We start from the raw sequence: 14,017 nt of genomic DNA on the forward strand, positions 1-14,017 counted from the left end.
TGTTAAGGTTGTGTTCTGTTTATTAAGCATATTGTACAGTTCTGCTTGTTTCCTTTAGTTGCTCAGTATGCCAGCTGTCTGAAGCATTTTCATGCATGCTGCTTTTTACTCCTGCCCTGACTTTGCCCTGGTCCTGCTTATTCCTTAACTCATATGCTATCTTTTAGTACTGTCTCTAGGCTTCCCTGTTTCAACTTGACTTCTGACCATGATCTTGTCTACCTATTTGATGTGTATCTCTTTACAGACCCTTGTCCCTGTTCCTGACTCTTTCTTGCCCAGATTGACTTGGGACAGCCTTTGAATTTTCAAATCTCTAGCTACTTACTGAAAATGAAAATATGTGGTGAGAATAAAGATCTCTGTAATGCTGTACTCTCTTTTCAAAAGTGTTTATGAAAAGAGTACATAAGGAGAGACAAGTACAGAGCTAGCTCTCACTTCATAGGCACTTTCAGCTTCTAAATGATGACTGTAAGTTTTAATTTCACTTAAATTTTTGGACTTGGCCACTAAGGACCTGGCAGCTGCTGTCTTAGAGGATTGTAAGTTGCTGTTTGATGTTAATTCTGTCTGCTTCTTAGTCTGATGCCCAAGGAAGTAAGACTTAATATGATCACCTTGTCTGTTAGGCTAAGCTTGATATGATGGGTTGAAATAGTGATGATGTCATATTTGAAAGAAAGCTGATAGTTTAAATGATACTAACTTCTACAAGCTGCATCAAAGCAGTGTCTGAACCAAAAGAAAAGAAGTGAACTTGCCTTGCAGCCTATTGTGTGTCATGTAATCAAACAGATACGGCAAATCCATAGGAAAACCAATCTCTTGATTGCCTGTTCTTTTTCAGCATGTTATAATAGTTATTTTTTGCAGGTGGCTATGTTGCTCTCTCTGGTGTTGTCCGTTTGTAAGATAATTTGCAGGGGGTTATTTTGTAGATTGGTAAAATTGCAGTAGCTTGCCTTTGTGAAGCTTCTAATAGTGAGTACTATTTGCCTGTCCAGTTTTCAGATACAGAGTACATTAATGATTAGATGGTAAGGTGTCTGAAGTTTCTGTTGTACTGCCCTAAGTAAAATCTATCTACTTGCTTCCTTTCGTATGCTATAAAGAAGAACTTGCTTACAGCATACCTCAGATAAATGCCTTGCAGCTGTGGAATCATGTTCATTCCTTGGCCTGAAGTAATCTGTATTTGATCAGTTGGGCCTAATGTGAAAAAACTTCAGGGTGAAGGCTGAGGATGTTTGAGTCTGCTTTGATTTATGTTACTTGATAAAGTTGGGTTTGCTGTTGTTTTGCTTTGGGGTTTTGTTTTTGTTTGGTTGGCTTTTTGCAGCCTTCCCACAGCAGTAACCTCAGCTGGCCCATGCTCCTCTAGCAAGCTCTAGGCCCATGCTTTGCTCCTCTAGCAAGCATTCTTCTATGGATATTGTCTAAGAGTAGGCATGTAGGAAGAAATGCAAGAATATGATAACTTTTCTCTGTTGTATTGTCTCCTGATCTTCAGCAACTTGTGGAATAAAAGCAGTCTTCTAGTAGTTGGATGAATGTTTTGGAACTTGGGGTAGGGTATGATGGATTAGTTTCAAAAACTGTGAGTTGCTCTCTAAAATGCCAGTGGAGTAACACCAAAACCAGCAGCTGTACAGAACTGTAACTCCTTACACTGTTCTTCACTTCAAGCACTGGCTGATCCACTAATACAGCAAGTCTATCCTTGACAAAAGATGATCAGACAACTAGTGTCGGCAAACTCATTTCGTGCTGGTTGGAAATTCAAAAGCTATTTTATATTTGTACTTTAGACAAGTAGAATACATAATGATTTAGTGGCTCTTCAAATGAGATTACAAAATACAAAAATGACAAAAAGGTTTTTGGAGATAAAATCTTAAAGCACAAAGCAGTATATTTGGAGATACTTTTTCTGTAGTGCTTTTTGACAGAGTAGGAGAGTTGTATATGCCACTAACTATTTTGTGAGTGGAACATGATGTTGTTTATGGCAGATATGCAGGGAGAGGATATTGTGGATTCATTTCTGATTCTAGCTCATGCTCATATTGTGTCTGGCTTTGTATGAGGGGTTTCCACTGAGCCAGGAAGAGCTTGACTGAGATCTGATTCACCTAGTATGAAGAACAGGTTAAAGGCCAGAAAATAAGCATGCTTTCTCTTTCATTCTGATTTCCCAGAAAAGATAGCATAATCCATATATGGAATATCTTTGGTGTACCTTCAGTGGTGCCAAGCAGTCACAGAAGATAAAATCTCCAAGGACAGTGGCAGTTTGACCCACAGGATGTCTACTGGAACCTCTTGCATAGGGAGATTTCTGCTGCTTTGCTGGGCTGGAGGTGGCTGTAGATTTTGTGATTTTTGTTGGTCAAAGGAAATAGCTTGCAGTCAGTCACAGCTGCTTCATTGCAGAAAACTATGCATAATGCATACAATCATGTTTTAAATTATCTGTGGTGTATGTGTATTTGTCTATTAAAAATTGAGCAAGTACAAAGTACCAAAATGGTAAAAATGGTTTTCCTCACAGAAATTAATGAAAATATTTCCAAAAATTGCAATAATTCATCTGAGTATTTAATTTTGTAGTGCGATATAGTAAAGTAGTTATGTAATTGTACTGAAACGTATGTCCAGAGGACTGCTGGTAGGGGAGAGAATATTTTTTCAAACAGAGAGGACAAAATCAAGTCTGGTTTACTTGTATTTGTTTCCCTCCCTCTTCAGCTTTAATCAAATACATCCGACCTGTATTTGTATCTCGATCAGACCAGGATTCTCGCAGGAAAACTGTTGAAGAGATAAAGAGGCGTGCTCAGTCTGATGGTAAATGGCCACAGGTACTGTATACTACCAGGGTGTAACTGATGGTGTTTGGCTTCAGACATGGAATTTACTTATTCCCTGTGTGATTCTTTAGATGGTTTGTGGGGCACGGTGGGATTTCCCTCTCCCCCCATTTTCTAGAAAATACAATGTGAGATTCTTAGCTGTACAAAACACTAGCCTTTCATTGTGATGCATTTCAGGGGAGACTGGGTAAGCACATGAGAAGATAGCTCTAAGTGATTCTGAGCGTGCTGTGGTCTATCTGTTTAGTAAGTCTTCCAAGAAGAAAATAGCAAGTGCTCATCAGAATACTTGGGGGAGTATTGGGTGTTCTAGCCCTTCTTGAGATTTTCACATGCTGTCATTATGGGAGATGTGGTACTGATCAAGACACTCCAAGCAATTCAGATGTTGCAGTAACCAGAGTACACCTTTATTGGACCATGTCATGAAAACCTTGCTAAAATAAGTGTCTCAGGGCTTTTTTCTGCACCTGAAATGTAATTGTAATATGCCTTGAAAGAATTATGGGAAGGGAGGGATGATTACCAAAGCTGTCAGTTTTCTATAAGCAGAAGACTCTTTTGAAAATCTGAAGCCACATTTTTGTGATTTTTTGACATTAAGATGTAGTATGTCTTTCATGGCAGTGTTACTAATGCAGTGATGAAGACTGCAGAAATATTATGAACAGTTACAAACAGTGTGACAGAGTAATACAGAGGTTTCACATTAAGAGTTTTATCAATAGATGGCAAAGCACTTTAAAAAGTAAATATTCTTACTTACAGATGAAGAACTTGAGTTGCAGAGCTGAAGTGATTGCCAGAATATCTAGCAAGCTAGTACCAGTGGGCAATAAACCTAGTAATGTTAATTCTAGTCCATTGCTTTGTCCCCTTACGATCTGTATTTCCTTTAAAAGTCTTTTTCTGAAGCCAAACAAAATTTCAGCAGTTGTTCGCATTTTGCTGTCTGAACCTTTTTTTTTTTCCTATGACCTAAGCACTTCCTCTGAATTTAGTTCAACTTGAGCATTTTTTGCCTTGTTAGAATTCTGTTTAGGTAGTTTCAGCCTCCATCATTCTGACATCTGTACACATGCCAAGCAATTAATGCAAAAAGAAAATAACAGTCTTCAATTTCTTAACATGTAAGCAGGTAGCTTAGGAGGAAGAGTTTTGTGTTGGTGCAAAACAGAAGATGACATTTTTCTCAGCACCAAAACATTTTGTGAAAATTCTCTTGTACTCACAAGTGTTTCTGGTCACTGTCAATGTTCCAACTGAATACAGTTATTCTGAAAGGTCAGACAGAAGCAAATTCACAGATAAAGAATTTTGGTTTTTTACTGTTGAGACAGAGCTTTAATCAACTTCTTTATTGAGCACGGGTTTTTTGCCTGTAATTGAACTGTTTTTCTCTGACCTTCTTTTACTATTATCAGCTAATGTTAGCTTTAAAAAGATGTGTTTATAAATTAATCCACATTGAAATAGTTCTTAAAAGTCAACTTTTTTTTTTTTTTACTTCAAGATAATGATATTCCCAGAGGGCACTTGCACAAACCGATCCTGTCTAATTACATTCAAGCCTGGTAGGTATTACGCTCATTTCTCTGTTCTCTACAGAATGTTCTTGTATCCTCATTTTCTGAAATACCACTTTCATTGTAATTTGCTTGCTGTTGCAGAAGTTGAGTTAAAAATCCTGCATTAGAAATTTTCTGATGCTACAAAAGGATTGTCCTTCCACTGTTGGGTGAAAATATTCAGGGTTTTTTTTTCTTGGATTTTGAGTTGCATATGAACTGGAGGCCTAATGTTTCTTCCTGGCTTTTTGTTTGTGGTCATCTTTTCTGTTGGTTACCTTTTTTTTTTTTTCCCTTGCCCCCACCATTTCCTGTTTTGGGTACATCAAGCAACATTTAGATATGCTGTAATGCTTAAGATATCTTTGTACATCTATTTCATGTGCTGCAGCATTTGTTGCATTCTGGTGAAAATGGCACAGGAATCTTGCCAGTATAGCACTGTTAACAGAGGCTGTCATTTTTTAGAACAGCTTTTTAATATCCACATTCTAAGCTCTTTTCATTTAGTGTCAGCCTTTTAATTAGATTCGTAGAGGCTATAACACTGAGCATTGTTGCAGCTGTAAGCTGCAGTTAGGGTAAGAGAAAGGCAAATATTGTGGTGAACTACCAATGTTTAATGTAAACTTGCCTTCATGACAGGGAGATGGTGAAGTGAGGCAGTTGTAAATATGTTTTTTGACTCTTCCTAGGTTTCTGCCTAGCTCATTGTGTTCTAGTCTTACTGTGTCTTGTGTTTTGTGTTGCTTTTAACTTAACTTACATATTGCTCTTAGAATATCATGCAGTGAGCATTGCGATTCCTTGCACTGAATTATTTGGCTAAAGAAATACCAGAATTGTCTGATGAGCAAACACTCAAAAAGCTTTTCTTTCATCTTCTCTGGGCTCTTTAGTTTCAGATGAATGAGCGATCATTAGGAGACCATCCACTTATTTCTTTCCCTCTTCACACTCCCATTCTTTCCACCCAAACCCTGGCCATGCTCTAAGTCTTTCATTAAAGCCCTCATTTCCTGCCTTCCCTCTGCCATAGATATTCTAGACACCATCTACTTTCTGCCTCAGATCCTCACTCTATCTTCCCCTCCAGTAGGAGGTCTAGTATATGCTGCTCTCTGCCTCTTAACTGTCACACTTTTCCTACTGGAACCTGCTTCTGTATCCATCCAGCCTTCCAGAAATTCTTTGCCTCAGAATTCCTCACATCAAGTTATTTGAGGTCTCTATCCAAGTAGCTACTTTCAAAATGCCTTTTCCCATTCCACTCATGTGACATGCACTCCTCACTCTTAGTACATAGCTTTTCGGTTTTGTTTGTGCAAGCTAGTTATATAGGGCAAGGTAGTCTGGTTTTGATTAAATAGTGGTGTTGTCATCTGTCACTCTGCTTTTAAAATCTTCAGATTCTTTCAAGAGTTGCCTAGCCTGGTTGTTCTTCAGACTGAATAGAAAGTATCACTGGGCCAAGGACCAAATCTGTGCAGGATCATGTTCAGACAACCTTCTTTTAAAGATATTTATACTCCATTAACTACTACTACTTTTATATCTGGGCCATTAGTCTGTAAAGCAAATACAATGCTAAGAGTAGAGTATACTTGCATTGTTTGGTTCTTAATCCAAGTATTAGGCAGAACTTAGTAAATCGCTCTAAATAACATTGTTTGAGTGAAACTGCTTTTGTTAAGTGTTTTTACTAGAAAAAGATGTTTGGAGAAGTCTTGAGCCAAGATAGTTATGCTTACCCAATTTTTGTGCTAGAAACCAAGAAAATAATTAGCAAATGACACACATTTTCGTAGCTACAGAATAGGAGTTAGATTAATTCTGTCATTCCGGAATGATAAATTTCCTATACATTGCTGTTGCTCAGCTGAAAATAGAAACCTCCTTTTGTGTAAGAGAACTTAAGTTCTTCACCAAAAAATACTGCTGACCAGAGCGAACATACTGGCAGCTATCCTTCACATACTGCTTTTGGTACTGGGCTTTGACCTGTATATATGACAGTTTATGTAAGTGGTAGAGGATAATTTAGAAAATGTAAGCAAGTACTCTTAATTTTTCATCTGCTGAAAAGGTGGGTAGACATTGTCATTCTCCAGTGCTTGCTTTTTAGATTACTTTTGAGACTACTTTCAGATCTTTTTCACTATCAACTACTTCCTATGCATATCAGCCCATTAATTGCACACTTTTTTTTCTGCAATAAATCTCTACTGTACCAAAATGAACCATAAAGTAATTGTGCCTTGCTTGCCTTCTAGGAGCTTTTATTCCTGGAGTTCCTGTACAGCCAGTGGTTTTACGTTATCCAAACAAACTGGTAAGTTCTGCTTGCAGTGTTGCTGGAAATAAGGAGCATTTTTCCTCTGAATACGCTGGCACTTCTGTAATCCTTTAGGTTAGATAGTTTGGTTTAGAAATTTAGAAAGCATTAATAAATGCTTATTGACTAAGTATGTAGTTCTTAAGCCTCCACCATTTTAAATTGTCTCAGTTGAGACTTTTTATGTGTCTCTTCTTAGCAGTTTACTCCTAAACAGTGCCCTGAAAATTATTCACAAGTCAGATGTTGATTTCTGTCTAGAATCTGTGTTTCAATGTGCTCCCTGTTCTTGCAGTGCATGTTGGAGAGTTTGCTTAATGTCACTTACTGCTGGAAGATGCTTCTGCACCTCATGCCTGTGGTGCTGCTAGTCACAAATCACAGCAACTAGCTAAATGATAATAAAATAGCATGTTGAGGAACTTAGTATCTTTATAAGGTGTCTTGCTCGTGTTTTACACTCCCTGTGCACTTGGCTAAGAAATGCTAAACATCCAATATAGGCATTCAATATAATTCACATACAGGTTGTATGGAAATTACTGTGTTTACAATATCTAAATTAAACTTTTTTTTTTTCAAATGCTTGTAAAGATATATGCAAACAAATTAAGAGAAGGGTTAGTTCATCTACTTCAAGATACAGCAAATCAGGGAAGAGGGATTATTTTTTTAATTATTTTTACCTGCTGTAGATACTTTCCTGTCCTGCTGCAGCTGGAATCTTGTCTGTCTGCATTCCTTGGTTAATGAGAAGATGCTTCCTAGTGAACTTAACAAGGTTTATATCTGAAGTTTCTTTTTGAGCCCTCTGAGTTTGTTTTCATGTATAGTTTGTCCCATTTTAAAATAAAAGATATATAGGGGAGGGTAGGAGGAAATAAGCACTACTTTGCCTCTTTGCTGATGCATATCACATCAGAAGCTCTGATGTCATCTCTCTTTGACTAGCCTGTTAACCCCCTGATCTAAGGAAGGATTTTATTTCCTCTTGGTACCCAAGTGCTTGTTTTCTCTCTGTTTCCACCTATTGCTCTTCTCTGTCAATTTACAGGTTGATATAAAACATATGCTTGATTAAAAAAGAAAACAACCTAAGCAAATTTAATCTACATATACCATTATTTGCTCTTCACTGAGACTGTGTGATGACAGTCAGCTAGTTTGCAGTAACAGACCCAAAAATTATCTTTGCAGATGCTGTGACAGTTACAGCAGCCTGTTATGCTCACATAATATTAAGTGCGTTGTAGCAGGCTGCCTGGGGTTTTTGTTACATAATTGTTTTATTTGGGGGAAGAAAGATTATTTTCTAAGAAGATTTTTAAACTTCTATTGTTCTGCCAGGTTAAATTGCAAATATGTGCATGGCTGAGGTCATCCTTAATATACCTCATTGCATCTGGTTAGTAGTAAACTTTTTAATAAGAATATGAAGTTATCAAATGTTAATTTGCAAATATCTTTAAAAATCCCATTTTGATACTGAAATACCCCTATTACCCATAGTACACAATATGCAAAGTTAGTTTACAAACTTCAAATATTCCTAATAATCTTTAACAGAAATTGTTGTCTAGGTATCTGTTGAACTTGGCCTGAATCTGTGTATGGAACTTCACTTTTTCCTACTGCTTTTGTTTGCTGTAAAAACACTTAGTTTTAGTGTCTTAATGAGTTACTTATCTTCCTAACAACTACTTCCACTAAGTGTTAATGAGGGAAGGGATGATTGCTATTATTGTTTGATCTTCAGATTAGCTTGGTGGCTGCAGAAGAGCTGCAGCAAAGTTAGAATGAGGAGAGAAAGGAGGAACGTGATGTGATAGCTGAAGGTGAGGTTTATTTTGCTTAGGATGCAGTTTGATAGCAAGTAAGAACAATGGAGTGAGGAGAGAACATTGTTTTTCATACACTAAGACAACATTCCTAGCAAACTTTGATTGCCTCTGGCTTCCTATTTGTCTCTTTTGAACACTGCATATTATAATTTTATGTTTAAGAAGGAGATTTCTTATTCAGATCTTTGAATAGCCATTGAATTCCAAATAAGCATTATGTGCAGTCACCCTAGTGCTTTTAGCATGAATTGCCTTTTCTGACCTACCTTCAGAGCTCTGAGCTTCAGAGGATAGATGAGAACAGTCTTGAACTTGAGTACCACCTGACTGTTTGGGAGGCTTTTCAGGATTAGTGCCAGAGGTGAATATGGTAGGCGTTATGCATTCTTACAGATCTATTTCTTTGTACTCTACTGAAGCACTAAGAAAACTACTTTACTTGTTCTATAGTGAACTGAAACATACAGTAAAAATGATGATGTAATTTCAGTTATTTTCTAGCAAACAAATCTCATTCTGGTTGCCATGAAGAGTACTTTTCCTAGTCAGGGTTGCCCCCGAATACCTTTCTTCCTTAGGCTTGTCATTGTTTGCAGTAGTGATGCCTCTCATCTTGCATCATTTTTATTTTTTGTTGAGAGTAACATTTTAGCATGTTGCTTCTCTTGATGCATGAGCAGGTGTAGACCTGAAATTTGAAATCTGCTTCTTTTTACCTCGTTTGGTAGTATTTTGTATGTTGGATGCTTAACAACTATTGCCTATATTCTAATTAAAATAAATGCTTTAATGTTTCCATCCATAGGTTCTACAGCAATCCTTGTTGTAATTCATTTTCATGCTTATTTTCTTTGTAAATATAACTTTTCCTTCACTGGAATTTTCTGTCAGAGGGCTGGAAATTATGGAAGGTTTATATACATGTTTAAATATCACAGAGACATTTTAAGTGTACTTCTATGTCCAAGTCTTTTCCATAGGTAGCTGTACTATTTGAGAGGTTTGGCAGCATCTCTTGCCCAGCTTTGGTGCATCAGGGTTGACTGAACATGTAAGAACACAGCCAAGCTGCTGTCTGAAGCTTGGCATGGTTCTCAAGTATCTTCTTATGTCTAATATGAATTATATGGAAATTGTGCTTCCACACGATTCATAGGATTTATTATCTAGATACAAAAGTTTCAGAGTGAGCTCAGAATACTGTCAAAGTGAATGCTGTCCATAAGCATGAACTGGGAGCTGTGATAAATATAAAAGGTATCTAAACTAGGAACAGAAAATACCAGTTCCTGTCTGCTGTTTTCATCATAAAAATAGATATGCTGGCAGGATTCTCCTACAGAATAGGTCTGTCTCTTGCAGACCAGGGTCCTGTTTTCCACTACATAGGATTCATAGCTGTCATCCCTGTTGCATCCTGATCTTCTCAGTAAGAAAAAGCATGCATATTTGCTGTGAAATTCACATTGGGAATTTCTTGCAAGATTGTTAATATGTGGCTTACCAGTTTGTCTTGCCAGCTAGCAGTGCAGTGGCTAGATTCTGAAAATACCCATTCACTGTTCAGTGATCTGTTGCCCAGGCAGAGTATCTTTATAGAGCTCACTTCTTATTTTTGTCTCCTTCTGCACAGTTACAATTTAGAGAGCTGAGCTGCATATGTGTAGTGCTGTGGTGGTGTTCTCTATGGCAGAGCTAGTCTCTGATTGGAGAAATTATCATCTGTCTACATTGGAATGATCAGGGTTTGTCAATGAAAGTTCCTTGTAGAAAAAACAAATCCCATCATGACCTTACTTGCAGTATTACCCGAGATATCAAAATTGACAAAACCAGTTTAACAGTAAAACTGTAGATATTAAAGTTCTACAAGATCACTACATGGAGAAGTCTATTTTCACACACATATGTTGACTGCTAGAGATTGAATTGTTCTTTATCATGCTTTGTTTCATTTTAAATAATAGTTGAAAGCCAAGATGTAAATTTTTAGTAGTCCTTCGTGATGCATTGATCTTGCTCCAAGCTATTGATCTATCACATTAATCACATTTCTCACCTTTTTTTGGATGTGTTGCTTTCTTTCATTTTCCTTTTTTCTCTGAATGGTAATTAAAACATGACCTTGACTTGAATGTGGTCTTGATTTTTCAAGATCATAGAACATGTGTTCACCTAAACTCTCTAAAATGGTTTTTGGGTAGAACTGAACTGAACTGAAACATTTTCAGTAGGTTGATAGAAACATCTTTCTGATCTGATTGTTTAGAATCCTGTGTTTACCAAGTCATCTTATCATTCAATTAAGGAGTTCTACTTTTTTTCCAGTTGGTCAAAACTCATTTTCATGTTTTTGGGTTCTACACTTAAGTCTCGTCTACAAGTATTGCTGGTTTTTCCTATGCTGTTTCTTAGTCCTACAGTTAAAAATGGAATGACCTTTATGGCCATATTCCTTCTTTTCACCTGTTACATACTCTTTTTCATATCTCTGCTCTCTTTATGCTGTGTGTATCTGTTTCACTTTTTTCACTGCTGTTTGTCCTCTTAGTATTTTGCACACTGCTCACCTCAGCAATCTAAAGTGCTGACAGTCAGTCTTTCCTGAGAGTAAATTAGTATGTTTAGATGTCTGTTTTGATTCTTGGATCAGCCAGGTGGATGTATGCTGTCTGTGAGTAAAGGCAACTGAAAAAATACTGGTTTGAGGTGAAACATAAGGGCTTAATTGTCCTACTGCTTGATGTCAGTTGAGCAGACTTCCTTTCATTCATCTCCACCAGTCCCAAGTACTTCAGCAGTGTCAGTGTTCACAGCTGTTGGTGGGATGTCTGAGTAAAGTGTAAGGACATCCTGCTGAGCAGGATTGGTTAGGAAAATACACAAGGGCTCTGCATATCAAGGAACATCAGCTTACAGTAAATAGCCTTCTTTTCCCAGGCTAGCAGCAGTTGAAGAATGCTTGAATATTTTTTTTTTAATATGGTTTTTCTGTGTTTAAAAGCTGGATTATTGGGTATTTGCTAGCTACATAAAAGGTTGAGTGATTTCCATGGGGACTAAGAACTTCTTTCAAAGAGAGCACTAAAGTTTCCATGAAAACCTTTTAGTTACATGCTGTCAGTTACACATAATGAAACAAAAGTGTAAAGCACAACAATTAACTGCAGCTGTCGTGCTTCCTTTCTTAGGATACAATCACATGGACATGGCAAGGGCCAGGAGCGTAAGTGATTTACATCTTACTGCTTATATCATGGTTGTTTTTCCCTTTGCTAGTTTTTATGTACACATCTTACAGGTTTGTATCAAATAGTATTTGCTGGTTATTGGATTATTCTTTGGCACTAATTTATGTCTTCTATTATTCCCTAATTATGATAATGTTCAGCTGATGGAATCCAGGTATAAACAGTATAATTCTGCTGCTATGATTTTGGTGGTTTGCAGAATGGATTGTAGGTTTTTATTTATACTTTATGTGTGTGTGTGTGTATGTTGGGGGTTTTTGTTTGTTTGGTTTTGGTTTTTTAGGGTTTTTTGGCCAAGTACCTGAAGTAAGACAACTTGCTGCAGCTTTATGTATTTTATTGCCTGCAAATCAATGTGGTGTATCCCTATACAAAACCTATATGGCTGTGTTTTGAAATGGGTCATGGAAATAGTCAACCCACTCAGGGAATTTGGAGATAGAGTTTCCATTATCTTGTCTGAATGCAGCCTTGATTTTTTTTTAAACTTGTTTTTAAACAAAATGTTAGTCTAGAGTTTCCTTGGCAAAATCCATGTAATACAGAATACTAAAGGAAGCAGTTCTTGGCTTGTTTGAAAAAATGGGTTTGGTTTTTAGCATTGTTTTCATGTTGAAGTTGGAGCAGAAAGTCTAAAATACTTAGATAAAGATCAAAAGAAATCCTGAAACCCAAGTAAATAAGATTTGACTCTGTGGTTAATGGCTTATCATTAGCCTTCTCCTTGGGAATTATTGTTGCGAATGTCACACCTGAGATCCAATATTTTAGTAGTAATAGGAAAATAGTTGGATTAGCAAAGATTCAGGTAATTTAGAATTTTGTCAATTAATTTTGCACCTTCAAATGGACTGTGAAAAAGGTCTGATCAATGTCAGGTCTAGATTTGGAGACATGAGCTTCAGCTTTTAGTTAAATCGAGTTGGAAGTAGGTGAATTCATGATAGTGTCTGAAGTAAGTAGGTACTGGCATTTACTTCAGGCAGGGATTTCTGTTCTTTCCTTGCTGGTTCCTGCTTCTTCTCTTGCACACTGCAGTTCATTTAGCAAATTAACTCATCCAGAGGAAAGGCAAGTAGCTTACTTCCAGCTTATTGTCCTACCTGAGGAGTCAAGAATGCATAGAAGTAAGAAGAGGGAAGAACTTCTAGGTGTGTTGTCTCAGCTCACTTTAATGTGTACAAAATCCTTACTCAGAAGTGCTGACCTGTGCTAATGAAGTTTAATTAAATTAAGGCTGAATCAGATTTTGAGGTAGTATGTTATGTTATGCAAATTCACTGGGTCAGTTTAAATTACAGTTCTACTTAATTAGGATTAATTCTCCTGAGCAACTTAAAGTGTTTCTGATGTCTTCACTTTCTCAGCAAATTCTCTTTTGTCAGTATTAGGTAAAACTTAATCTGGAAATAATGGTGGTTCCAGGAGTATTCTGGTTGTTCAGAGTCATTGTAGTCTATAAAACTGATTGAAAACCTATCACCTGGAAACTATACACTTTTTTATGGAAAGTAGTGTCTTTTACTAGTTTGACAGTAATCAGAGCAGATAAGCTGACTCTCCCTTGAAAACAAAGGTAGCATAGAACTTAAATTTTCTCTACATCAGACTTGAGTTATATACATTTTCTATATTTTTTTTTAATTGATATTTATAATTTAGGGTTGATATTTATAATTTAGGGTTTAATCTTTGAGGATCACAGAAAGCTGGCAGAGAGCAAAGTGTGCTTGTTGGGGTTTTATAATGCTCTTTGACAAGGACCAAGAAAACAGATTTTCATGTTTCCTGTTGGTGTCATAGACTTTAAATCAAACATTCCAATATTGTTATTGCTCTTTTGCTTTAATGTGTTGGAAGTCCAATAGGAAAGAAGAGGGGGAAAAAAACCCTATTGCAGCCTTGAATAAGTGTATAGCAAAATTAGTAGGGTGTTGCTTCTAGGAACTGCACTTCATCTGTCTAAGAGGATTTTGATCAGCCCTCCCCTCACAGTGGTTGCTGTAACTGCCTAGATACCGTATAAAACGTGGCTACTGACTCTGTTCTCCAATTTAGGTTTACTAAATCCTTTCCTGGATTTGAGTCTTACTGCTTTCTAAGGTCAAGTTCATTCCAGTGTCTTGTCTTTGGCTACTAAAGCACA

The 14,017-nt window shown here is 37.0% G+C and overlaps 1 protein-coding gene across 1 annotated transcript in view; it reads left to right on the plus strand.

Annotated features, from left to right (window-relative positions):
* The window catches only part of LPCAT1 (lysophosphatidylcholine acyltransferase 1), a 64,459-nt gene that overhangs the window by 13,094 nt on the left and 37,348 nt on the right, over window positions 1-14,017 (plus strand). Inside the window, exons 4-7 of the mRNA XM_054381726.1 lie at window positions 2,752-2,864; window positions 4,390-4,450; window positions 6,718-6,776; window positions 11,812-11,846. Coding sequence (XP_054237701.1) covers window positions 2,752-2,864; window positions 4,390-4,450; window positions 6,718-6,776; window positions 11,812-11,846 — 268 coding nt within the window. The remainder of the gene's footprint in view (window positions 1-2,751; window positions 2,865-4,389; window positions 4,451-6,717; window positions 6,777-11,811; window positions 11,847-14,017) is intronic.

The sequence above is a fragment of the Indicator indicator genome, chromosome 6 (assembly GCF_027791375.1).
Source record: "Indicator indicator isolate 239-I01 chromosome 6, UM_Iind_1.1, whole genome shotgun sequence".
Lineage (NCBI taxonomy): Eukaryota > Metazoa > Chordata > Aves > Piciformes > Indicatoridae > Indicator > Indicator indicator.